The following is a 27233-nucleotide window of genomic DNA, read 5'->3' on the forward strand; positions in this document are numbered from 1 at the left end:
GATAGATAGATAGATAGATAGATAGATAGATAACTATCTTGAGAAGCCTGCACCCAGTCTTCGGTGGGCCTTCCCCATCTTGGGTATGCAGTGTCCTTTACTAAGTGCCTCCATTAATTCCTGTGTTTTCATCTGTTTACTTTTCTCCCTAAGAAACTCCAACTCTGCTTCAAAAACAGTGTTATGAGAAGCCTGAGGAGGGGAGACGAAAAGGGAAGAAAGAGAAAGAGGGTAAAGGAGGAAGAGGGAAAGGAGGGGAAGAGGACGACACACGGAGAAGAGGGGCACAGAAGTGATGGAGGAGGAGGAGGAGGAGGGAGGGGGAGGGGAGGAGGAGGGGAGGGGGAGGGGAGGAGGAGGGAGGGGGAGGAGGAGGAGGAGGAGGGGAGGGGGAGGGGAGGAGGAGGGAGGGGGAGGGAGAGGGAGGGGAGGAGGAGGGAGGGGGAGGGAGGGGGAGGGGAGGAGGAGGGAGGGGGAGGAGGAGGGAGGGGGAGGGAGGGGGAGGAGGAGGGAGGGGGAGGGAGGGGGAGGGGAGGAGGAGGAGGTAAAGGAAAAGAGAGATGGAGGAAAAGGAAAGGGGGAGGAGGAAGAAAAGTGGAACAGGGAAAGAGCAGGAAGAGACAGGGAGGGGGCAAAGAAGTGGGAAGGAGTGGGTCAGAAGCATGCACTTTTTTTCTCAACACCAGTACCGAAGGTCTCCATTTGTATAGTCACTAAAACACAGAGCCAAAGATGAGTGTGAACGCTGTGAATAGAACACGTGCTTCACTTTTCGCCCCCGAAACCCCAATCAATATTAGGTTTCAGTGGAAAGCACAGCTCTCCAGTCACAGGGACCTCAGTACTTTGACAACAACAGACACTTGACAGAGCTATGACTGCCAGCTCTGTTGGGCTAAGCAGGAGACTGGGAAGGAGTTAAAAGTTCCTGTTTGGCGGTTCAGGACCACTCTCGGGTGTGCCGGTCTCAGGTGTGGAGCCTCAGAAGAGCAGGCCGACTCCTGCCCTTGATGGTGGGCGGGAAGACAGCCCTTCTCCCACAGTGGCCTAAAGGGGAAGTAAACAGTTGCCCTCCCTCCTCTATTACCTGTCCTTGCGGTCTCTATCGGACACGCTGCACTGTCCAAGCGTGATGAGAATCTCCATCTGGGCTGCATCACCCTCCGCTGCAACCCGGTGGATATGCCCCAAGGGTCTGTATGTTGTATGATATTTCGGATAGTTTGGATTGTCACCGAAGAAAAACTCAGAGACGGTCATTTGTGGGGCATCGCAGAAACCCAAGGGTGTCTTTTCCTTAGCACCAAAGATCTTCTTCATGGAAAAAGACATTTGGCCTCAAGTCCCTTCCAAACCTTTCATCTTTTCTGGTCCTCGAGCCCAATATTAGGTCTTAGTAAAACCGAGCCCCACTATCCACATTTGCACAGAGGACCTCAGGGCTTAAACGTCTGCCAACCAGGGCCTTACACAGTTGGTAGAGGCGCAGTTGCCAAGCAACGCTTCTAGCACAGTGTGCACGTGCTAGTTTGCACAAGCGTGAAAGGGCGGGCTACTCTTGACACCGGTGGCATCTCTGAGGCTACTGGGTAAAGGTGCTGAGTAGGCATGCGCAAAGCCCTGCCTGGCCAATCTGAGCTGGGAAACCGGCCTGCAATTCAAATATCTATGGGGGGGGGGGGGTGGACAGATATTCACTTCATTTCAATCTTGTGACATTGGGAAAAGGTAATCTTTGTACACATTTGGTTGAAAGCAGAGGGCAAAATGAGGCCAAAGATCTGGTCAAAAAAAAAAAAAAATGGGGGTTGGGGATTTAGCTCAGTGGTAAAACATTTGCCTAGGAAGCGCAAGGCCCTGGGTTCGGTCCCCAGCTCCAAAAAAAAGAACCAAAAAAAAAAAAAATGACGATGATCTACATCTCTGTATTCCTCAGTTGAACCCCTTTGCTAATTAACTGGGCCCTGCCAACCTTCACGATCTAACAGCTGCCATTGTCCGAACTTGCATCTCTGTTGCTGTTCTAAAACATTGGCTAAAGCAACATTGGCTAACGGTTTATAGTTCATCGTCAAGGAACCAAGGTTACCCAGAAAGTCTGGGACAAGGGTTAGGGATGGGGTCAATGTTAAAACGTTTGCTACTAAGTGCAAAGCCCTATGTTGCATCCCTAGTGAGGCAAAAAAGAAAGAACACAAAAGTATAGAGTAGTATATGTTCTTGGAGCTAATACATTAGGAAATTGGAGTCTGATGGCTTCACAGAAAAAAAATTGATACAATGTCTTGATTTTCCTTTAATATAGAAACAGTGACACCAATAGGGTTGTTACCCTGGATTGCAAAGTAACATTTGTTAACATGAAACTTTTAAGATAAAAATTATTTTAAGATTTTTATTTCTGTGCATGCAAAATGCATTACCTCAACCTGCCCTTAAAATAACAGAGCAAAATAACTTTGACATAGTTATATAAGATGGGGTGTGTGCTTTTTTTTTTGAAGTTGGAGGGGATTTTTTGACACAGAAAATGCATGAATGAACATTCTGCAGACTTCCATCCAACTGTCAGTTCGATTTAAACTCAGAACAAGACAACAATCTGTCTATTAAAGATGTACATGAAAAGGGCCTTTAAATATGTATAATTTGTGAGTCCCCTACAGGACAACACAATAAATAATGTATCATATCCTTCTTTAAATCCATACTCCGGTTGAACCTCACCACTTCTCTGTAATAGTTTACCTCAACCATTCTTACCAGTGCATGCAAAAAAAGAAACCAAAAATCAAGTAATGAAAAGGTAATGACTTGGAGTCATGGAAGGAACATTAAGTTGCTAATTTCCAATGATAGAAGGACCTCAAATTGTTCCTGCCTGCACATCTTTTACCCAGTACATCTAAGGAAAGCGGTGAGCCTGTCCCACACAGGGGGTTAAAGCAAAGCGCCATCGCCATGATGAGAATGGTGAGCACTGAGCACTTCCTGTCTGCCGGCCACTAGATCAGTCCTTTTAATTCTCTCTGTTGATCCCCCAGCCATGACTCATAGTGAGGCAAGACTTCATTTTGGAAGTTAGGAAAGAGACAATCCCAGAGGTTAAGGAACTTCCCTAAAGCCCATCAGAGCTGGTAAGAGGCTGAGCTAGAATTCCAGTCTGGATCCACCGGCAACTCAGCACGTGCTTTGAATCCCCTGAAAGGCGTTTAGAGCCATGAAGACTTTATTTTTTTTTTCTGAAAGAGGAAAGGGTTTATTTTAGGTCATAGCTCATAGTCCATCATTAAGGAAAGCCATGGTAGGAGCTCAATGTTCACAAGTTCAGCTACCTTTCTTTCTTTTTTTTTCTCCATCTTTATTAACTTGAGTATTTCTTATTTACATTTCAAATGTTATTCCCTTTCCCAGTTTCCAGGCAAACATGCCCCTAAGCCCCTCTCCCTCCCCTTCTCTATGGGGGTGTTCCCCTCCCCATCCTCCCCCCATTACCGCCCTCCCCCCAACAATCACGTTCACTGGGGTTCAGTCTTGGCAGGACCAAGGGCTTCCTCTTCCATTGGTGCTCTTACTAGGCTATTCATTGCTACCTATGAGGTTGGAGCCCAGGGTCAGTCCATGTATAGTCTTTAGGTAGTGGCTTAGTCCCTGGAAGCTCTGGTTGCTTGGCATTGTTGTTCATATGGGGTCTCGAGCCCCTTCAAGCTCTTCCCCCAGTCCTTTCTCTGATTCCTTCAACGGGGGTCCTGTTCTCAGCTCAGTAGTTTGCTGCTGGCTTTCGCCTATGTATTTGCTGTATTCTGGCTGTGTCTCTCAGGAGAGATCTACATCCGGTTCCTGTCAGCCTGAACTTCTTTGCTTCATCCATCTTATCTAGTTTGGTGGCTGTATATGTATGGGCCACATGTGGGGCAGACTCTGAATGGGTGTTCCTTCAGCCTCTGTTCTAAACTTTGCCTCCCTATTCCCTCCCAAGGGTATTCTTGTTCCCCTTTTAAAGAAGGAGTGAAGAATCATGAATACTTTATAGACTGAATATGCTTCAGAGTCCTTTCTGAACTGGGTCAATGTCGGCACCACCTCCATTTTCCTTCACCTTGGATCCTCTCCTGTGCTCAGAGCTGTGCAAGGCGGGGCTGGTGAGAAAATGGAGCTGGACTCTATGCTTAATGCCAAGCAAGAAACCTCAGCCAGGGGTGTCTGGTCCCAGACAGGCAGGCTCTGAGCTCTATGAGAACAGTGGGCACAGGCACAGATAAGGCTGTGGTTTTCTCTGTGCACTGCTAGGGATGGAAGCCTAGGGCGCTCTCTCCAGCTGAGCCACACACAGCTTCCAGTGTGTTTGTTAGCACTGCCATGGTCATCCCTCAGCAACTTCCAGTGAAGGACGAACTCAGTGGAAATGAGTCCCGAGACAAGGTTCTGGGAATTCTGGAACTCCCCTCCAGCCTCCTTACTTCTCTCCTTGCAGAGAAAAATTCTGGGGTCTTCAGCCTACAAATAAATATACCTGAATTGTAAGTCTCCTGGTGTAGAAACAATTTTATTACCATTGTACTAGAACCGAGAACTCTGTGAAATAAAATTTAATTCCACCACAGGAGTTCTTGCTTTGTGATTGGAAATGAGAAAGCTTTACCAACTCCTATTTATTTCCTATGGGCCCTATAATAACTTGCCACAAATTTGGTGGACAAATACCACAAAATGCTATTATCCAGAACTCTGAGGCTAATAGCCAAAAATGCAGGTGTTAACAAAGCCAGACTTTACCACAGGCTCTGACAGAAAATCTTCCTTGTCTTTTCCAGCTCTTGATGACTCCAGGGGTGCCTTGGTTTACAGTTTCCTATTTCTGATTTCTGCATCTTTAGCTACAGGGCTTTGTTTGTGCCCCAACACCCATGCCTCTTTCTCCTCTGTCTAGACACTTCCAAGAAAGGTGGAGGTTGAATGTGGAGCACTGTGCTAAGAAATTCTGCTTCTGCAAATCTGGGTTCTGGCTCAGGCTACTGCATCTTTAAAGCTTGGTGGCTGATTCTGATGCCCATGACCAGCTCTGTCTGTCTGGGGAGAATCCTCTTACAGAGAACTAGAAGAAGGCTTACATGTGGCTCAACCACTGTAGGGCTCTGTGATATCATAGACTTGGACATTTCTGGGACATACCTGTCTCTGCCAGTTTGTGTATCCTGAAGCAAAACTGTGAGAGAGATGCTGAGATTGTGGTATGTAACATGTGAAACAGTCCACTGAGCACTAAGGTGAATCCTGCAGTGTTCTTGGTTTACTGACAAATGATAACATGTGGTCGCAGAGGGTGCACATTCATTTTTCAAGCCCCCAGTTGAACAGTCATAAAAATTGAGCTTTGGTTATGATTTTTAAAACGTTTTAACAATCTATAAAGACTCAGTATCTCCACTGTCTAGAAACAACCAAATCAAAACTCAGTTCCAGGACCCTGCAAACTTGACCTCCTTAAGATATCAAAGTTCTGTGTTGATCCTCTTCTTCTGAGGGCAGGGAAACAAACCTAATAATGCACAGGCATTCAATGTTCAGGCCTCACTGGAGTGTGCATACAACTGAACATAACGTTAATCCTAGGGTCCTAACTACACCAAGTCTAAGCCAAAGTAGTGATGAATGCAACCTCCTCCCAAACACTCCTTGTCCTACAAGTCTGTCAGTGCCTCAGGCTTCTCTGATGCATTGATAGCATGGTTCCCTTCCCAGTGCCAATGCCACCTTTCAACCTGAGACAACTGAAGAGGACTATGTATGGAGTACAGACACTGATGCAGGTTGAGGACAGAATAAAGAAAATGGTGCAGTGTCTTTAAAGGACAAAGCAGAAAGAGAGTCCACCCACCTAGATTTTTATTCCCAGCAAAACTGCTTTACGAGAAAAGGCAGAGCAATCATTTCCAGTTAGGAGAAAGCAGGATATCCATCATCTCCAGCAAACTTGTGCTATAACCAATGGTGAACAGAGCCATCCAGCCTAGCCAATAGACAAGTAACAGGTAACTAAGACTCTCACTCAAAAATATGGTGAATGAACCTGAAGAAAGACAGATGCTAGAGATTGTTCCCTAGCATTCACATATACCAATGAGCATATGCATATGAATACATGTTACATGCCAGACTGTCAGTCCTGTCTCAGGCACAACTTCTGCAGGAAGCCAGCTTGTCAGCTATGCTGTTCAGATTGACGATGCTCATTCTGCTCCAAGTGTAAGATAGGTTCTGGGCTTTCAGGGAGTTAGATGTCCTTAGGAGATGGTTAACCAGTCTACTCAGACCCGAGGAATGAGACAAATTATTATTCTTAATAATGCTTAATACTTAGGAGATAACACTGTAGACTTCATAGTGTCTATATAAAGAAAGCCACAGTGTGTTATTTCCCATTTGAGGCAGTAAAAGTCATAGACAGCTCTGGAGACAGAAACCTGAAAACATGATTAAAATGCAACATCCACCCCATAAAATAAAAAAAATAAAAATAAAAATAAAATAACCTTTTGCATTGCTGTTCTGGCAAAGAAGCAAACTCCCGGATGCAAAGGTATAAATTAAATCATGGCAAACACACACATTGAACTAGAAGGTAAGCAGGCAAGGCATATAGCATTGCCATGAAGACACCTGCAGATCCTGACCCCAGTGACATGAGACAAATTGTGAGGATTTGCTCCCTCACAGATAGACAGGACAGAGTGTGGGGTCACTGGGGACCTGTCTGCAGAAAGGACTGTGTCCCTCAGTCTCTCTAGCTTCGGGTCTGACAATGTGATTTCTTACTGACTTGCAGGAGTGCATTCATATGATGCCGTGTCTTTGAGGGTCTTTGCCAGAGCCTAGACAATGTCAGTCATTACCTCTGAGTCCTCCCCGTGATTACCTAAATAAATATCTCATTAATGGGTCACCTTCAGAATTCAAAATTGGGGCTTGGAAATTCCATTCTCCAACCTGATTCAAATAAAAAGAAAACATCTCAGAGGCAGTGGTCATCGTTCTGTAATTCATTTCTCTAGCAATGGTGCCTGTGTTTGAGAGATTAGTCTATTACCCAAACTCAAGGAAACAAGAATGGATTCTATGGCAACGAGGCTGCAAGGGCAAAGAGAAAACAAAGTCTGAAAAAATTTATACAAGAACTAGCCTCCTAGGGGAAGAAATCCACCAAGCCAAACCAGTGTTTACACTGCCTGAACTTGCTGGGCTAGCCTGCCATGACTATTTCTCTGTGTGAAGAGGCATTTTAAAGGCCAGGGAGCTAGAAGATGGGATTAGAGTAGCTTTGAAGCAAAACATTAAGTCAAATCATTTCAAGGCCTTGAAGCTTAAGGTCGTGTTTATATAACAATGGCCAAATTGCAAGGAAGGAAAGGTCAGGCTGATATGTTTACTGGAGCCTGGAGCTACATTCCAAGAATGCTCCGAGAAACCCAGCGGGCGTTCTGCAAGGCACTGAGAGAAATTGTGGTATATTTAATCGAATGATAACTGTGTCTGAAATTAAATTTTTGTGCATAATCATAAGCTTGGATTTAAGACGAGTATTTGGAAAAAGTGAGCTTATCAGACTAAAGCTAAGATAGCATTAGATCCCTAAAATCTCGTCAAGGAAAACATAGACAAGGGCATATTTTCTGCCCCCTCTGAAGGTCAGTTTCAAAAAACATTGTGCTTAAGAAGTCTTGAGATTAGTCATGGCCTTTTTATTCTCTGTTGTAATATGTGAAGAACGATGATTATGCAGTTTCTTCAAAGTTCGATCCTGTCGTTTTTTTTTTTTTTTGAAGCTTTAAAAACTTGAACTGTAATAATTGTACATACATATATTTAAATATGGTGAGGGTTTTTTTTTAAACCATATATACAGTATATATCAACCCAACCACAGTAAGTAGTCGTGATGGCATTGTCAACTTGATATGGTCTAAAATCACCTAGAAGGAAAAAATGCCCCAGGGAAACCTGATTTACTGTCCTCTGGGCATAATCGTGATTCTGTTCACTGAGGTGGGAATGCCTACCCTAGAAGAGAACAGTGACCCTTTCGGGGATGCAGCCCTGGCTACATAAAAGGAAGAAGCTAGCTGAGTTATCACATTAATGGTCTCTACTTCCCGTCTGTAGGTGTGAAGTGGCCAGCTACATCATGACCGGTTATACCCTGTGAGCCAAGATAAATCCATGCTGCTCTGGGGAGAACTGTGGAAGGACTTTGGAACTTTGTGCAAGAAAAGCCATTGAGTTTTCAGTGTTTGGTGAATTGTTCTGTAGGAGCTTGGACGATAAGAATGTTGAGAGCAATGCAGAAGATGAAGGCTTGGCTTATGACATTTCAGAGGAACAAACTCTATCAGAGACATTTGTCACTTTGAATTACCAGTCTGTGGTTCTGGTTAGCTGGGGCTGAAGAAGCAGCTGTGATTAAGAAGATACCAGAACTTCTAAAATGAAAGCTTTGGCTTTGCTGGGGAGCTCTATCCTGGTTGGCTGGAGCTGAGAAACGATCCGTAATTAGGACACCAGCATCAGTGAAGTGAGATCTTCTGGGAAGTGTTTCCTAGAAGTCAACACACAGAAACTGTGTCTCAGCTGCAGCAAGGTTGCACCTTGTGCTGGAAGCCAAACTTGGAAGCCTAAGAGTCATTCAGGTGGTACTTGTTTTGAAGGCATTAAGGGTTCACGGAGAGCAGCTGCGATATGGCACTGTGAAAGGCCAGGAGAGGTAGATGGTAAAAATGTAGCCTCAGTGATAGTTGAAGGCCCAGGATTGAAATTTGGGGCTTGCCACAATAAAGAGAGCCCAGGAGAGCCTATTGGTGAAAGTGCAGCCCAGCTTCAGCAGAAGACCAGCAATTGGAGATGCCAGTACCAAGAACTGGAGATAAAGCTAACCAACTCATGTAAGACAGAAGGCAGAGCTGAAGACAAGACCCAAGCCCCTGGGAGGAGCACAGAAGATTATGGGTGAATCCCACGTGATTAGACATTGGTTTATTGACACTGTTGGAATTTGGTTTTTGTTTTGTTCAGATTGTGACCGTGCCCTGGTTCTTTTCTCTTGGAGAAAGAACTTAATTTTTATTTGAGCCCACAGCTGAAAATTTTTGATCTTTAAAGAGATTTTGGATTTTTAAAGAGATTGAATATTTTAAAGAAACCAAACTTTTATTAACGTGTCTGAATTTGAAAGAACTGCATGACTTTTAAAGACATTTATGTTTTTAAATATGAGATCTTGGGAATGAATGAGAAAGAAAAGGTGTGCCTTTATGGTAATGTGTTTGTCAGACTGACAAGGGATCAGCTGTGCTAGACAGGTTTTGTGTCAACTTGATCCAGGTTAAAGTCATCTGAAAGGAGGGAACCTCAGTTGAGAAAATGCCCCCATAAGGTGGAGCTACAGGCAAACCTGTGGGGTATTTTCTTAATTAGTGACTGATGTGGGGAGGCTCAGGCTATTGTAGGTTGTCCTATCCCTGGGCTGGTGGCCCTGTGTGGTCCTAAGACAGTAAGCTGAGCAAGACAGGGAGCACACCAGAACTCAGGACTCCTCCGTGGCCTCTGCTTCAGCTCCTGGCTCCTGGCTTCTGGCTCCTGCCCTAACTTTCTTTGATAATGAACTGTGATGCAGAAGTGTAAGATGAACAAACCCATTTCTCTCCAACTTGCTCTTTGGTCATGGTGTTTCATCACAGAAATAGAAACCCTAACAAAACACGGGTAAAGAAATGCGGTTGAGTGGTGGATGTGGCGGTTTGAATGACAAAGGCCTCCTGTGGGCCTCGTATGCTTGAATGTGGAACTATTTTGAGAGGAATATTTTGTTCTGTATATACATTATCAAAACAGTCAATAAAGCTAATTAAAATTTAAAAAAAGAAGGTATGTGGCACTGGGAATAAACTTTGAGGTCTTAAAAGCTTTCCTAAGTCCAGTCTTCTCCCTCCCTCCCTCCCTCTCTCCTTTCTTCCTCCTCCTCTTCCTCCTCCTCCTCTTCCTCCTCCTCCTCCTCTTCCTCCTCCTCCTCTTCCTCCTCCTCCTCTTCCTCCTCCTCCTCTTCCTCCTCCTCCTCTTCCTCCTCCTCCTCTTCCTCCTCCTCCTCTTCCTCCTCCTCCTCTTCCTCCTCCTCTTCCTCTTCCTCCTCCTCTTCCTCCTCCTCTTCCTCCTTCTCCTCTTCCTCCTCTTCCTCCTCTTCCTCCTCCTCCTCCTCTTCCTCCTCCTCCTCCTCCTCCTCCTCTTCCTCCCCCCCTTGCACCTGTGCATCAGGATGTAAAACTCTCGGCTACTTCTCTAGCACCATGCCTGTCTGATTTCTACCATGATGATCATGGACCAACCCTCTACAATTGTAAGCAGGTCCACAAATGCTTTCGTTTATGACTTGCCTTGGATGCTGTCGCTTCACTGCAACAGAACCATAACTAAGATGGGGGAAATCCAGAAGTTAGAGGGAGGAGGTGGTGAATTTGATCAAATCCATGTATAAAATCACCAAAGAGTAAATAAAAGTATTTTTAAGATTGCAACATATGGAAATAAATGTTTGTAGTATTGGTCTTTTTACTACATCTAATTAAATTTAATTGCAAGCAGTAGCCACTAGGTGGCAGGAAAAGCCTGGTTTGAGGCTAAAAAAGAAAAAAGAAAGAAATTCCGTTCCCTAATCCCACGTGATGCCTACCTCATCCAAACTTTCTAATCATGCTTCACTTCCTACTGTGTGAGCAAAAACACTATTTTTGTTGCTCGTTCACTCTTGGGCTCTAATCTCCAGTATTCTCAAGGACACTGCTTTCTTTCTGCACATTTTTAGGAAAACTGACTTTGAGTCTCTTAATGCCACTATCACAATGCTTCTGGGAAGAACTTTTCATGACACTAGAATGTGGCTCCACGGTAGACCATAGACCATGCTCACTGTTATGTGAGGCTCCGGATTTAAGCCCGACAGTGGCACTCCCAAACCCACACTCTGAGTTCTCTCTGAAGACTCATCTACCCAGAGTTCATTGCAACATGTTGCCTGTCAGTCTGCTCGCTGGCTGGCGCACAGCAGCCTTCAGCCATACAGTCCCTGTTGCTCCTTCTACTCCCTCCTTCGGTGAACACGGCATTCGCACTTGCCAAGACCTCGCTCCTATACTTGGTTATACAATATGAAGCCATACAGAGTTGCCAGTCAAAAAGTTAAGTCTAAAGTTTACGACTGCATTCCAAGACCAAGGAGTAACTTTGTCAGACAGGTTGAGGCTCGTGGGGTAAACGTGGCCAGCGGGCATATTTTGTGGGGATACAAATACTTGAAATATTGTTTTTAAGTAGTTCAAAATTAAAAATCAAGAGAAATTACATAATGTCAAGGTTCAGGTTCGTGGTGATAGAGGTGTCCCAGCAATATCTGTCCTCATAGTGCAAAGGAGCAGGAGAGCCGCTTTCTATGAAAGAGGCGCTCTCTCTCTCTCTCTCTCTCTCTCTCTCTCTCTCTCTCTCTCTCTCTCTCTCTCTCTCCTCTTTCTCCCATACCTCCCGCTCTACAAACACATTCCCTCTGTGCATGCCAGCTTCATCCTGGGATATCTCTAGTCTCTGACAAGAGTCTCTGAGTAGCCACTCAGTAACTAGCCTTCCCGAGACCCCTGTCATCTCACCTAGACCCCAACCTTGGCATGCAATGGCTTATGTTAAGATCCTACTTATAGCTCTTAACCTCACATAGCCACATCTCTAAAATGCCTGCCTGGGAAAGCTCGAGATGGTTCAGAGATTTACTGTTTGTCCCAGCCTGTCTGCCTCCCAGTGTCCGCTGTGTGATGGGGTCAGGCAGTAAATCCAGGTGACTCACGAGAGCCAAGTCCCAAAGATACGCTTTCCCAACTCGGCTCACATTCACTGACTTTAATTCCTTCCAATTCTTTCTATAAAATCTCTAACAACCTCTGTATACCGTGGCACCACGGACTTTTCCCTATACAGGCCTGGCAGCCATTAAGTGCTTTCACACTGCTCATTAACATCTGCTCATGCCACCTATACGGAGTCTCGTTGTGTCTGTAGATACGGCCCTTACCTCCTCTAAGGTGGGCTTTCCGTGCAGTGGCTTTTGAAAATAGCCCAGGTTTACGGGTGTAGATATAGGTATTTAAATGTGACAGCTTGACCATTTAGGAAATGAGCAATCTAAGTTCTAATAGCGATCCCGTGACATTTGCAGCCATGGGCTTTTGACCAGAAACACAAGGCAGCAAATTAAGCAGGCATTAATTTCAATCCGGACGCAGTTGACTACCCCATAGCAGTTATGCCACCATGGGCATATCTTACCTAGCAGGTCACTATTGTCACATGCTGATAAGGTTTCTCTTCCCCCTACAGTCGACACAGGACCTGTGGAGCTATGAAAACTAGCCAGAAGAAAGGGTTTGAGATTAATGTCTCTTATTTCTTATATCCAAAACGAACATCCCTAAGTCCTAACTCACACTCTATTCCTAGTTCTCCCCCATACTCCACACCTGTAACTGGTGGTACACCCCTCCCTTCTTTCACACTCCATGTATTCTACTAACCCTCCAGTTATGTTGTTTGACTGAGTTGTAGGACAGTAGGCTTACCCTGGGCTTTACGCCACCTCCTTTGAGTTAGCCCTCCCCAACCCTCTGGCTTTGCCAACACTCCGGCGCTTTTCACAGCTTAAAACTTTCCACTTTCAGAATTCTACCTCCTCTCTAGTTTGCTCTTACCTACAATCTATTAGCCCCTCTCCTTACCCAAATGCCCTTTCCTGGCTTCCAGTTATAAAAGTCCATTCAGCATAAAAGTCCATTGAAGCTATGATGCACGAATGAGAGAAAACATACAGAATTTGTCTTTCTGTCCCTGAGTTACATCACTCAGTACAAGTCTTTCTAGTTCATGCATTTACCTGAAAATTCGTTATTTCATCTTCTCTACGGCTGAGTAAGTCTTTCATTGTGCATGTGTACCACATTTTATCACGTTTCAATTGAAATATAATTTTATATCACTTCTTTCCTTCTTTATTCTCCCTCCAAACCTGCCCATGTCCCCAACCCATGACCTCTCCATTGATAGCCTCTTCATCTTCTATTATCATTTTATATATGCATAAAGACAGAAATACCTGCCGAGACCAGTCAGTGTGGCTTCTGCATAGATCATTTCAGGGATGACCACTTTCTATTAGACGACCAATTAGAAGGCTCATCTCCAGGACAGGGTAGTTTTCCTTCTCTTGGCCTTCACTAGCTGCCTGGGTTTTTTTTTTTCGAGTTCTTTTGCCTGCAATATTTTTTCCCGTTCCACAATAGACGATCTACAGGAGTTACAGTTGTTCAGGCCTTGTTTAGGCAGCCATACCGTTGAGGCGCCGTGGGCATTAGCTCCTCTGTCATTTCCAGATGACATAGTCTCACAGCAGACATTCTAGTCCTCTAGCTCCTACAATCTTTCTATACATACCCTACCTTCCATGATGCCCCGCCCCCCAAGCCTTAAGTTCAAGAGTCATATCACACTGGGAATGGGCTCCCATAATCCATTGCGCATTCTGATTTTCTGTGATGGTCTCCATTTGCTGTAAAGAGAAGCTTCTTTAATGAGAGGCGAGAGCTACAGTTATGTCGGTGTAAGGATAAGTTTTAGAATGCAGTTAGGGATTATCCCAGCCCAGTAAAGTGATCATAGCGAGTTCTCCTCTAAGATCTATGACCTCATTGCCTTCAGGGAGTCGGCTAGGTTTCTAGTTCCAGGCATGGGTCTCTCCTATTGAGTGACCCTTAAATCCAATTAGACTGCTATTGGTTACTGCCAAGATATGAATACCAGAGGTGCACCTTTGGGACTTTCTTTTTTGTAGTTCATTGGCGTGGTAGCTGGGTGGGGCTATTGATTATCCCACACATACACACATTGGCAGCTTGCATAGTCCTTTCTGAAAGCTAGACTACAAGAAAGGGGCCTCCAGTTCAGATCCATCTTTAATCTTCTGAGTCCTGTCTCCAAAGCTTGTGGTGGCTTCAACAACGCAAACCTTTGAGATGCAGCTAGGGGAAACAGCAGGGACTAGATTGTTTTGGGAGTCACTTGGATCACCCTCTCCAACAACTCAAAAGATCCCCTCATGCCTGCCACCAGGGTTTGTGTTAGATTGATCATGGCTCATGTGAGAAGCATTATTAGCCCAAGTGACATCGCTTCACTTATGTAATGTAATGTAAATGTAATAATTGATTTAGATAGATAAAATAATATGATCCCATTAGGCTTTATCGAGCATCTTTAGTGTTATTTGCACTCGTCCAGCCCTCTTTTTTTGTGTGTTCATCTCCCCCCTCCCCCTGCCCTTCCCTTCCCCCATTACAGGCACTCTCATTTTTCCTGTTTTCTCATCATATCATCTGTATCCTTCTATTCAGATCTTTAACCCACCTTTGGTCTTGTGGATTGCTGTCTGTAAGCAAGTGAGGACAGGTAACAGACAAGGCTAGAGCCTGTGATTGGACAGTAGAAAAGGAGTGCGGGCTGAGAGTTTTTGAGAGGCTGAAGAGATAGGAGAGAGAGGAGAAGGAGGAAAGATGGAGGAAAAGAAGAATGGCCCAGATCTATGTGATTTTAAATAGCCACAGTTAGCTATACATATCATATAAGGGATGGATTACCACAGGACAATTTGTCCAATCTAAGTGGGCAGCTTATATCAATATCAATTGGCTCTCAGTTTATTTCGTGAAGGTTTTGTGGGGTGAGAATTTACTGATGTAAATCTGACTGACAAAATACAAGCCTCTAGAGTTTTGAGTTTACTGAATTACAGGGATTTGTGGCAGCTAACAGCAAGATGGGTGGTCACTACATGAGGCTAGCCATGGAGGCAGTGAGACCGCTGGGGCCAGAGACTAGCCAGCGCTAGCGTGGGATGGTGATCCCTCTTTTATTAATTAACAAAACAGTCTCTCTTTACTGTCCTGGTTTTGAGGGATAGTCCAGGTTTTACATGTTAAAAGGTGAATATTTGGAGCTAGGAATCACAAATGACAGCGAACATATGGCCCTTGTCTCTTTGAGTCTGGATTTGCCTCACTCAACATAATAATTTCTAGTTCCACTAATTTCCCTGAAATTCCCATCCCTTCCTTTTTCACAGCTGAGTAGCATTCCACCGTGTTCATGTACCTCATTTCCTGCCCACCAGCTGGAGGATGTTGGGTTCTTTCCTCGTCTTAGCTATTGTGAACAGAGCATCGGTGAACATGGCTGAGCGGGTATCTGTGGAGTTACTTTTAGCTTTTGGAGGATTTCCCTTACTGACTTCCAGAGCAGCTGCTCCAGGTCACATTCCCATCAAGACTGAAGGAGGATCCCCTTTCCCCACATCCTCACCAGCACTGTCATCTGTTGTCTTTCCAATCTTAGCCTTTCTAAGGATAAGATTGTAGCCAAGATGGGTGAAGTCTCAAAGGCGTTTTCATATTTATTTCTCTAATTGCCAAGGGTGATGGACACTATTGATGGATTTCTTAAACATTTTTATTTCTTCTATAGAGGACCCTATGTATAGATCCATGACCCTTTTTTCCCTTTTTTTCTTTTAATTCTTTTTATTTGAAGATACTTTTATATAATCTATTGTGACCCCCTCCATCATCGTCTCCTGGATCCTTCCCGTGTGAGGCATTGGGCCTGCACTTAAATGTGGTTAGCATGCCCAGTGAGGCTGCATTGGAAAGAATTAACTCTTCATTTGCAAGCAGTTGTCAACTGAAGGTAGCTTCTGGTTTAAGGGTGGGAGCTTGTGTCACTTCCCCTCTCAGCACTAGGACCCGCTCAGGCTTGGACCTGTGGAGTTCTTTTAATATTGTAAATAGTAATCCTGTCAGATGTGTAGCTGGCAAAGATTTTTTTTCCCACTCTGGATTTCTTCTTCATCACATTGATTGTTTGCTATACAGATGCATTTAGCTTTAGGTCACAGCATCAAAAAAGTACACCCAAGATACACTCCAGATACATTCCAAAGCACAATTTGCTCCTAAAACAAAGAAATACTGAATGTCCTACCTGACGAATTCCCAACGTCTTGGACACTTGTGTTACTGTGGTAAAATACGTGCTAAAAGCAACCCAAAAAAATAAGGATTTACCCACAACCTGCTCAGTCTGTATAAAGTTTCTTGTATGTAAATGTAGTGAGATTCCTTGGGAAAGATGACTTCTGCTCCCAGCATATTTCCATGCCTGAAGTTCTTGTCTACAGGTGAGACCTCCTGAGTTCCCCCTTCCATATTAAGATATCTGTGGATATCGTCCTTGTTCATATCACAGTTAGGCAGCTATGTTGATGAGACTTCCTCTGAGTCGCTTCTGTCATCCCTACAAGACACAATATTACAACCAATTTCCTGGTCCTTTGGCTCTTACCATCTCTCTGCCTTCTCTTCCACGGTGATGCCAGAGTCTTGGGCGCAGGAGTTATGCTATAAATGTATGGGCTAGGACTAAGCTCCACAACTCGGCATTTTGATTGGTGGTAGATGGCTGTGATGGTTTCTGTCTGATGCAAAAAGAAGGTTCCTTGATGAAGGGAAGAGACTACACTTACCTGTGGCTAAAGGACACGTACTTAGAATGTAGTTAGGAATCATGCTGGTTTATTAAAGTTGCAATTATTGGTTCAGGTCAGATTCAGGTCTGGGCCTCTGGGCGCTGTGTCCAACCTGTATAATGTCTTCAGAAGTATGGACTGACTTTTCACCTCTGGGGACAGGGACCAACCAAGGGCAATACAATAACCTTTAAAGTTTTGGGGGTCTCCTGGACAACGTTACCCAACAACTCAAGAGAGCACTGGGAATTTTGTTAGATAGTTTATAGATCTTTATTTAAGCAAGATGTGTCCATTTATAAGCTGACTTTATATGTATTATAGGCATTTTGGTAGAAAGTTAATAATAGGATTCCTCGTGACTTTTCCTAACATCTTTCCTGTTATTTTAGCCCCCATCTTCCATAGTGGTCTCACTCCACCGTCCTATTTTCCCATCATCCTCTTCAGATCATCTTTAGCGTGCTATTCCCTCTCTATTGTTCTTCCTGTCACCTCTGCTATGGTCTCTTTTACTTCCCTGGTTTCTGCAGTTGCTCAAGATTATGACTAACATCTGAAGATTTGGCACCAGGAGCTTCCAATGAGAAAGAACGTTCAATGTTTGTCTTTCTGGTTCCAAACCCATAATTCTTGAACAAGACATTTTTGCAGCCAACAAAACTGTAAGAAAATGTGTCCTTTCATATGTTTTCCTTGCTTAGTTTTTAGGGATCTGTTATAACCTTACATATTCTCTATTAACTTTCCTTTCTTCATTTTGCTCTTTCTTCTTCTTGAGCTTCCTTTGGTCTGTGTGTTATATCGTAAGTATTCCAAGCTATTGGGTTAATATCCACTTATCAGTGAGTACATACATTGTGTGTTCTTTTGTGACTGGGTTACCTCACTCAGGATGATATTTTCTAGTTCCATCCATTTGCCTGCGAATTTCATGAAGTCGTTTTTAATAGCAGAGTAGTACTCCATTGCATAAATGTACCAGATTTTCTATATCCATTCCTCTTAGGGACATCTGGGCTCTTTCCAGCTTCTGGCTATTATAAATAAGGCTGCTATGAACATAGTGGAGTATGTGTCCTGGTTATATGTTGGAGCATGTTTTGGGTATATGCCCAGGAGTGGTTTAGCTGAGTCCTTAAATAGTTCTATGTCCAATTTTCTAAGGAACTGCCAGACTAATTTCTAGAGTGGTTATACCAGCTTGCAATCCCACCAGCAATGGAAGAGTATTCCTCTTTCTCTACATCCTCACCAGCATGTGCTGTCACCTTAATTTTTGATCTTAGCCATTCTGACTGGTGTGAGGTAGAATTTCAGGGTTGTTCTGATTTGCATTTCCCTGTTGCTTCAGTCCTACTTAGACGGGGGACCAAAATAATCATGAGAGGTAGAAGGAGGGAAGGACCTGTGAGAGAGAGAGAGAGAAAGGAGGAGGAGGAAAGGGGAGCAGGATCAGGTGTGGGAGGAGATGAGGGGGGTGAGAGGCACAGAGTGTCAGGAAACTGAAGAGAGGTGTGTAACAGCAGCGGGGGGGATAGGGGAACTGGGGGTAACCACTAGAATGTCCCAGATGCCAGGAAAGCAAGAGGTTCCCAGGACCCTGACAGGGATGACATTAGCTGAAATACCCAACAAAGGGGACAGAAAACCTGTAGAGACCATATCCAGAGGTTAGGCATGGCTCTCAGTTGAGGGATGGGGCCACCTACCCATCTCAAAAATATTAACCCAGAATTGCTCCTGTCTAAAGGAAATGCAGGCACAGAGTGGAATAGAGACTGAAGTAAAAGCCATCCAGAGACTGCCTCACCTAGGGATCCATCCCATCTGCTGACACCAAACCCAGTCATTATTGCTGATGCCGGGGAGCACTTGCTGAAAGGAGCCTGGTAGAGCTGTCCTCTGAGAGGCTCTGCCTGAGCCTAACCAATACAGATGCAGATGCTCAAAGACAGCCAACAGACTGAACATGGGAACTCCAATGGAGGAGTTAGGAGAAAGGACTAAAGGAGCTGAAGTGCTTTGCAACCCTATAGGAAGAACAACAATATCAACCAACCAGACCCCTTTACCCAGAGCTCCCAGGGACTAAATCACCCACCAAAAAGTATACATGGAGGGACCCATGGTTCCAGCTACACATGTATGTAGCAGAGAATGGTCGTGTATGGCATCAAAGGGAAGGGAGGCCCATGGTCCTGTGGAGACTTGATACTCCAAAGTGGGGGAATGCTAGGGCAGTAAGGCAGGAGTTGGGGAGAGCACCCACATAGGAGAAGGGGGAAGGGCATAGAATAGGGGGTTTGTGGAGGGCAAACCAGGAAGGGAGATAACATTTGAAATGTAAATTAATAAAATAACCAATTAGAAAAATAAATTTCCTTTCTTCTATACACCTCATACTAAGTTGAAACTTGCAGCCAATTTTAATTTCAGATTCAAATCGTTTGGTTACATTTGCCATAAGCTCTGTCAAGGCCTTGTATAATACAATTGGGGTTTCCAAATGAGTTTTGGGGATGTGGCTGTAAAGCTCCAGTAAATAAAACAGCCTGACCTTTCCCTCTTTGCAATTTGGCCGCTGTTATATAAGCAGGACTTTAAGCCTCAAGGCCTTGAAGTGATTTGATTTAATTCTTAGCTTGAAAGCTACCATAATCCTGTCTTCTAGCTTCCTGGCATTTAAAATGCCTCTTTACACAAAGAAATAGTCAAGATAGGCTAGCCCAGCAAGGTCAGGCAGTGAAAACACTGTCTTGGCTTGATGGATTTCCTCCTCAGGAAGCCAGGTCTTGTCTAAGTTGTTCAGACATTGTTCACTCTTTGCTTTTCCAGCCTGTCTGAGAACGCAGTTATCCCCTTAACTTGTTCCTCGACAAAAATCCATCTCAAACGCCTGCCCCAATGCTAGAACATCAATTACAAAAGGGTGGCCACAGAGTTTAAGCTGAACTCTTTTTATTTGAGCCAAGTTGGGCAATGGAATTTCCAAGCCCTGGTTTGGAATTGTAAAGATCACATGACGTCTTTGTGCTCCTAGATAAACACGAAGGGGACCTAAGATATTTAGCACACGGGGTTCCTCCTTGAAAGGAGGAATATATAACTACTTTCCACCCAGAAGGCTGAGAGTGGTCTTATTTACGAGTCTGGTTACTTTTGTTCTATCTGTGTGACCAGAGACTTTCCAGAATCAGGCCCTCCCCAAGAAACTTACTGTGAATTTACTTTTCTCAGTCAATCTATAGAACCTGTCTTGATGGGTTTCCATGTAGTTGCCTATCCTCTGTAATTAGTCTATTTGATCCTCAAAGGGAATTATCTATGCTTTGAGTCAGTTATACCAGAACAAGTTTCCACCACAATGTGCTATGCTTAAATATGCCGAAAATAAACTGATCGGGGTCAGACTGCCAGAGTTTGAACCAACACCAGCTAATAAGTTGTGATGAACTGAACAGATCTACTTGAATTTGGGTAATAGACTAATCTCTCGAACACGTGTACCGTTCCTAGAGAAATAAATTACAGAATGATGACCTCTGACTCTAAGATGTTTTCTTTCTGTTTGTGTTAGATTGGGAAATGGAATTTCAAACCCCTAATTTCGAATTCTAAAGGCGACCTCCTTAGTTAGGTGGGATCGGTATCAATGACATTATCTGATGCATCCTTTCTATATAAAAAAGCAGAACTCAGAGGTAATGACTGACATTGTCTAAGCTCTGGCAAAGGCCCTCAAAGGCATGACATCACACATCTGTACTCAGGCATGTCAGTAAGAAAGCACATTGTCAGACAGGAAAATAGAGAGACTGAGGGACACAGTCCCTTCTGCAGACAGGTCCTGTTGACATGATGCACTGTCTTGTCTATATGTGAGAGATCAAATCGTCACGATTTGTCTCATCTCACTGGGGTCAGGGATCCGCAGGTGCCTTCAAGGCAATGCTATATGCCTTGCCCCCTTACCTTCTAGTTCAGTGTGTGTGCTTGCCATGTTTAAACCATAAGTTTTACACCTGGGAGTTTGCATCCTTACCAGAACAGTAATGAAAAAAGATACAGATAGATAGATAGATAGATAGATAGATAGATAGATAGATAGATAGATAGATATAATTTTATGGAGAGAAGGTTGTATTTTAATAATGTTCTGAGACTTCTGTCTTTAGGGCTGTCCATGACTTCTACTGTTTCAAATAATAAATAGCATACCATTGCTTTCTTTATATAGATATTGTAAACTTGTAATCACACTATAAAGTCTACAGTGTTATCTCCTAAGTCAGCATTATTAAGAATTATAACTTATCTCATTCCTTAGGTCTGAGTAGACCCATTAACCATCTCCCAAGGACATCTAACTCCCTGAAAACCCAGAACCTACGTACAGCATACAGTCCATCATCCAGGGAAGTCAGGGCAGGAACTCAAAGCAGGAAGTAGAGCAGATGGCATGGAGGAGTACTGCTTACTGGCTGGCTACCCATGGTTTTCTCATACTACTTCCTTATAGAACTCAGGAACAGCCACAAAGTGGGCTGGGCTATTCTTACCATATCAACCATCAAGTAAGCAAATGTTCAAAATTATTTTCAGTTATATGCACATTTGTTCAGGCGTTTTCTCAACCAGGATTCCTCTTCCTACATAACTCTAATTTCTGTCAAGTTGACAAAGAATCAACCATGACAATAAGGACAGGACACAACATCCTCCGTGGAATATTCTTGTAGGCATTTCTGAGTCATTGCCTACAAGGAAATAAGATCTGTCTCCAAACACAGATTTCAAATTAGGCAATCAGGAAGAGAGAGAGAGAGAGAGAGAGAGAGAGAGAGAGAGAGAGAGAGAGAGAGAGAGAGAAACAGACTGTGGTGTGTGTGCATATGTGCACACTCACGCATGTGTGTATGCATATTATATGCACATTAGTACATGTGAACACCAGAGGACATCTCTCATATCTGTCATTCTTCAGGTTCTATACACCATGTTTTTGAATGAGGGTCTCACTGGCCTTGCTTGTCTATTGGCTAGACTGGATGACTCTGTTCAACACTGGTTGTAGCACAAGTTTGCTGGAGATTATGGATCTGAATTGGGGGGAATGCTTTCCCCCCAATTGGAAATGATTACTCTGCCTTTTCTTATAAAGCAGTTTTGCTGGGAATAAAAATCTAGGTCGGTGGACTCTCTTTCTGCTTTGTCCTTTAAAGACACTGCACCATTTTCTTCATTCTGTCCCCCAACCTGCATCAATGTCTGTACCCCATACCTAGTCCTCTTCAGTTGTCTCGGGTTAAAGGGTGGCATTAGCACTGGGAAGGGAACCATGCTACCAATGCAGCAGAGAAGCCTGAGGCACTGACAGACTTGTAGGAATAAGGAGTGTTTGGGAGGAGGTTGCATTCATCACTACTTTGGCTTAGACTTGGTGCAATTAGGACCCTAGGATTAACATTATCTTCAGTTGTATGCACACTCCAGTGAGGCCTGAACTTTGACTGTCTGTGCATTATTAGGTTTGTTTCCCTGCTCTCAGAAGAAGAGGACCAACACAGAACTTTGATATCTGCAAGGAAGTCAAGTTTGGAGAGTTCAGAATTGAATCTTGATTTGGGTTTTTTTTGTTTTGTTTTGTTTTATTTTGTGGGGTTTTTTTTTTTTTTGGTTTTTTGTTTCATTTTGTTTTTCTTTTTTTTTTTTTTTTTTGGTTCTTTTTTTTTTTTTTTCCGGAGCTGGGGACCGAACCCAGGGCCTTGCGCTTCCTAGGTAAGCGCTCTACCACTGAGCTAAATCCCCAGCCCCCCCATTTTGTTTTTCTTGACAGTGGATCAGATACAGAGTTCTTATTGCTGGTTGAAACTTCTTAATCATAAAAAAAAGCTCGATTTTTGTGAATGTTCGATGGGAGCTTAAAAATGAACATGCATGCTCTGTGATGACATTTCATCATTTGTCAGTATACCAAGAACACTGCAGGATTCACCCCAGAGCTCACTGGGCTGTTTCACATGTAACATACCACCCACATAAAAACTTCAGCATCTCTCTCACAGTTTGTTTTAAGATACACAAATTGACAGAGACAGGTATGTCCCAGAAATGTCAAAAGCTATAAAATCACAGAGCTCTGCCGTGAATGAGCCACATGTGAACCTTCTTCAGTTCTGTGTAAAAGGTTTCTCCCCAGATGAACAGAGCTGGTTATGGGCACCGGGATCAGCCACCAAGCTTTAAAGATGAAGTAGCCTGAGTCAGACCCCAGATCTGCAGAAGCAGAATTTCTGAGTCCCAGGCTCTAAATCCAACCTCCGCCTTCCTTGGAAGGAACAGAGAAAGATGAGGTAGACACAGACAAAGCCCTGTAGCTCCAGATGCAGAGATCTGAATTGGGGACCTGTAAGCCAAGGCACCCCTGGAGTCATCAAGAGCTGGAAAAGGCATTGCCAGTACCTGCATTTTGAACTTTCAGCTGTGAAATAATATTTTGTGTATTTGCCCATCAGATTTGTGGTGATTTATTATAGGGTCCCTAGGAAATCAACAGGGTTGGTTTGGTATGGTTTTCTCATTTCCAATCACACAGCTCGGGCTCCTAGAGTGAAATTAAATTTTATTTCACAGAGTTCTCAGTTCTAGTACAATGGTAATAAAATTGTTTCTACACCAGGAGATTTACAGTTCAGGTGTATTTATTTGTATGCTGAAGACCCCAGAATTTTTCTCTGCAAGGGGAGAAGTAAGGAGGCTGGAGGGGAGTTCCAGAATTCCCAGAACCTTGTCTCAGGACTCATTTCCACTGAGTGGGTCCTTCACTGGAAGTTGCTGAGTGGTGACCATGGCAGTGCTAACAAACACACTGGAAGCTGTGTGTGGCTCAGCTGGAGAGAACTCCCTAGGCTTCCATCCCCAGCAGTGCACAGAGAAAACCACAGCCTTATCTGTGCCTGTGCCCACTGTTCTCACAGAGTTCAGAGCCTGCCTGTCAGGGACCAGACACCCCTGGCTGAGGTTTCTTGCCTGGCACTAAGCACAGAGTCCAGTTTCATTTTCTCATCAGCACCACCTTGCACAGCTGTGAGTACAGGAGAGGATCCAAGGGGAAAGAAAATGGAAGTGGTACCGACATTGACCCAGTTCAGAAAGGACTCTGAAGCACATTCAGTCTATAAAGTCTTCATGGCTCTAAAAGCCTTTCAGGGGATTCAAAGCACGTGCTGAGTTGCGGGTGGATCCAGACTGGAATTCTAGCTCAACCTCTTACCAGCTCTGATGGGCCTTAGGGAAGTTCCTTAACCTCTGGGATTGTCCCTTTCCTAACTTCCAAAATGAAGTCTTGCCTCACTATGAGTCATGGCTGGGGGATCGACAGAGAGAAGTAAAAGGACTGATCTAGTGGCCGGCAGACAGGAAGTGCTCAGTGCTCACCATTCTCACCATGGGGATGGCGCTTTGCTTTAACTCACTCCTGTGCCCCAGGTGCTCCCTTTGTCTTAAGATGTAGTGGATACAAGATGGGCCTGATAGAGACCGTTTGACCTCCTTCTATGATTACCAATTAGCAATTTAAAGTTTCTTCTGTTCCCCCACATCAATTATGTTTGAATATTCAAACTGTTCGTGCTTATTTTTCCTGCATGTGGCAGAAATGCTCAGTATGGCGGAGGGGAATCACTACTGAAGACACTGAACACGTGAAGTTCGAACACAGGCAGATCATTATGTTATTAAAACAGCACCAGAGATCATTATGTTATTGATGACGTATCGGTATGGAGTGGATCATATCTAATATGTGCATATCGGGCTTTTCTGAGTTCGTCTTTACAGATAGCTATTGTTCTTATTTTGGGTTTAAAGAGAACTGACGGTTGAACAAATGTTCTCTGAATGTTCACTCATGAAGTTTAAATCTGTGTTTAAAAAAGGAAGCCAATCTTTTTTATAACATGCCAAAATCTTTTATTTTTAGGGGGGAACCAGGCTGTGCATTTTACAAGCAGGAAAAGCCCTTTTTAAATTTTTATTGGTTGTTTTATTTACATTTCAAATGTTGACCCCCCCTTCCTGGTTTCCTCTCTGAGAATTCCCCATCCCACCCCCTGCCTCCACAAGAGTGCTCCCCCATCCACACTCCCACTCCTGCCCCACTGCCCTAGCATTCCTCTAAGCTGGGACATTGAGCCTTCACAGGACCAAGGGCTTCCCCTCCCCTTAATGCCAGACAAGGCCATCCTCTGCTACATATGCAACTGAAGCCATGGTTCCCTCCATGTGTACTCTTTGGTTGGTGGTTTAGTCCCTGAGAGGTCTGGGGTATCTGGTTGGTTGATATTGTTGTTCTTCCTATGAGGTTGCCAACCCCTTCAGCTCCTTTGGTCCTTTCTCAACTCCTCCATTGGGGACCCCCTGCTTAGACCGATGGTTGGCTACAAGCATCCATATCTGTATCCATAAGGTTCTGGCAGAGCCTCTCAGGAGACATCCATATCAGGCTACTGTCAGCAAGAACTTCTTGGCATCAGCAATAGTGTCTGGGTTTGGTGTCTGAATATAGGATGGTTCCCCACGTGGGGTAGTCTCTTTCCTTCAGTCTCTGCTCCACTCTTTGTCCCTGTTTTTCCTTTAGACAGTGGGCAGGATCAAGTGTAGGAGACGAGGGAGAGGGTCAGGAAATTGAACAGAGGTGTATAGCAATGGGGGATGGGGAACTAGGGGTAGCCACTAGAATGTCCCAGATGCCAGGAAAGCAAGAGGCTCCCAGGACCCAATGGGGTGACGTTAGCTGAAATACTCAACAAAGGGGAGAGAGAACCTGTAGAGACCATATCCAGAGGTTAGGCACAGAACCTGGTTGAAGGATGGGGTCACCCACTCTTCTCAAAATTTTAACCCAGAATTGTTCCTGTCTAAAGGAAAAGTCTTAAAACACTTATAACAATATTTTCCTGCTAACAAATGTTACTTTCCAACCCAGGAAATGCTTTCAAATAAACTTAGCTTTTATGATAAGAACAAGAATCTCACAAAACAATTATTCTCTGGAGAACTTACTTTCTAATTTTGTAATGCATTAGCTCTGGAGACAGCATTCTATTCTCTCTCTGTCTCTCTCTGTCTCTCTCTCTCTCTGTCTCTCTCTCTCTGTCTCTCTCTCTGTCTCTCTCTCTCTCTGTCTCTCTCTCTCTGTCTCTCTCTCTCTGTCTCTCTCTCTCTGTCTCTCTCTCTCTGTCTCTCTCTCTCTCTCTCTCTCTCTCTCTCTCTCTCTCTCCTCACTGGGGATGGAACCCAAGTTCTTCCACTCACAAGCATTTTACCTCTGACTATATCCCCAGCCCTCATTCCAGATTCTCTGAGTAGCCCTTGCTAGCTTCAAATACAAGACCTTCCCTCCCTCTGCCTCCTGACCGTATCACAAATTCCCAGGTAAGAGTGTTTCACTTGTTTATTTTATTTGCTTTTTGTTTAGTGAGGCACAGCTTCGTTTACACTCATCCAAGGCTGGACTGAAGTTCATTGTGTAGCTAAGGATGACCTTGAATTTCTGACACTCCTGCTTCCACTACAAGATTTCTACAATTACAGATAAATTCCACCCAGCTTGGTTTATACAGTGCTACAGATTGGGTCCAGGACCTGTTGCATGCTGGGTACCTATCTCTCAACTCCACAACATCCTTGGCCTTCAGATTACTTTTATTTTTTTAATAGGGATGATTTGAAGTGCCTAAGGATGATGAATGAAACCATTTGTGACTACCCTGCTCTAAGGTTTGCCATTTCGTGTTTCCGTGACTCCCAGGAAATTATGCACCAATCCTGTTCTCTTTTCACCTGAGTATGAAGAAGAGCCTTAACCACAAACCCAAGTTCCTTGCTCCCCACTTGAAAGATTAGTGACCCAGGAACAAGTTGCTGGAGTGAAGAGAAGCATTCAGTAAGACAGGAAACCACACATTGTTTTGAAAGCATTTTGAAGCCGTTCTCTTGAGACTACAATGTGTACCCATTAGAAACAAAGCAGCTAAAATGTGCACTTTGGGAAAGAGCCCACATGATTCACGGTATGAAAGCCCCCATAGCAAAATGTCCTCACAACTTATTTCGCATTACCTCAGGTTCTCTGGAAACTCTATGGCATGTCAGGAAGAGACAAAAGACTACCTACTAAAGATGAACTGGAGTAGTATGTAAGGTGACAGACTAGAAGGAGTCAGCCTGTTGCCCTGTCCTACGTTGATGCTAAACACATATGAGTTCCTCTTCTATTGCTGAGAGCCTGAGAGGGTGTCCTGGGCAGGGTTTCTATTCCTGCACAAAACATCATGTCCAAGGAGCAAGTTGGGGAGGAAAGGGTTTGTTCAGCTCACACTGCCACATTGCTGTTCATCACCAAAGGAAGTCAGGACTGGAACTCAAGCAGGAATTGATGCAGAGGTCATGAAGGGATGCTGCTTACTGGCTTGCTTCCCTGGCTTGCTCAGCCTGCTTTCTTATAGAACCCAGGACCACCAGCCCAGGGATGGCACAACCCACAATGGGCTGGGCCCTCCCCTATTGATCA

The 27233-nt window shown here is 44.2% G+C and overlaps 2 protein-coding genes across 51 annotated transcripts in view; one reads left to right on the forward strand and one right to left on the reverse strand.

The window, feature by feature from the left end:
• The window catches only part of Poteg (POTE ankyrin domain family, member G), a 178154-nt gene extending 176570 nt beyond the window's left edge, over positions 1 to 1584 (reverse strand). For 49 of the 51 annotated variants that reach the window (XM_087588854.1, XM_087588848.1, XM_087588835.1 and 46 more), the window contains exon 1: positions 1088 to 1584. In XM_087588854.1, coding sequence (XP_087444980.1) covers positions 1088 to 1332 — 245 coding nt within the window. In that variant the 5' untranslated portion in view covers positions 1333 to 1584. 51 annotated transcript variants of the gene reach the window in all.
• Erich1 (glutamate-rich 1) overlaps positions 1 to 27233 on the forward strand; it is a gene marked incomplete at its 5' end in the record, with an annotated part of 52793804 nt that overhangs the window by 41862753 nt on the left and 10903818 nt on the right.

This window comes from Rattus norvegicus, chromosome 16 (assembly GCF_021556685.1).
Source record: "Rattus norvegicus strain SHRSP/BbbUtx chromosome 16, alternate assembly SHRSP_T2T, whole genome shotgun sequence".
Classification (NCBI taxonomy): domain Eukaryota; kingdom Metazoa; phylum Chordata; class Mammalia; order Rodentia; family Muridae; genus Rattus; species Rattus norvegicus.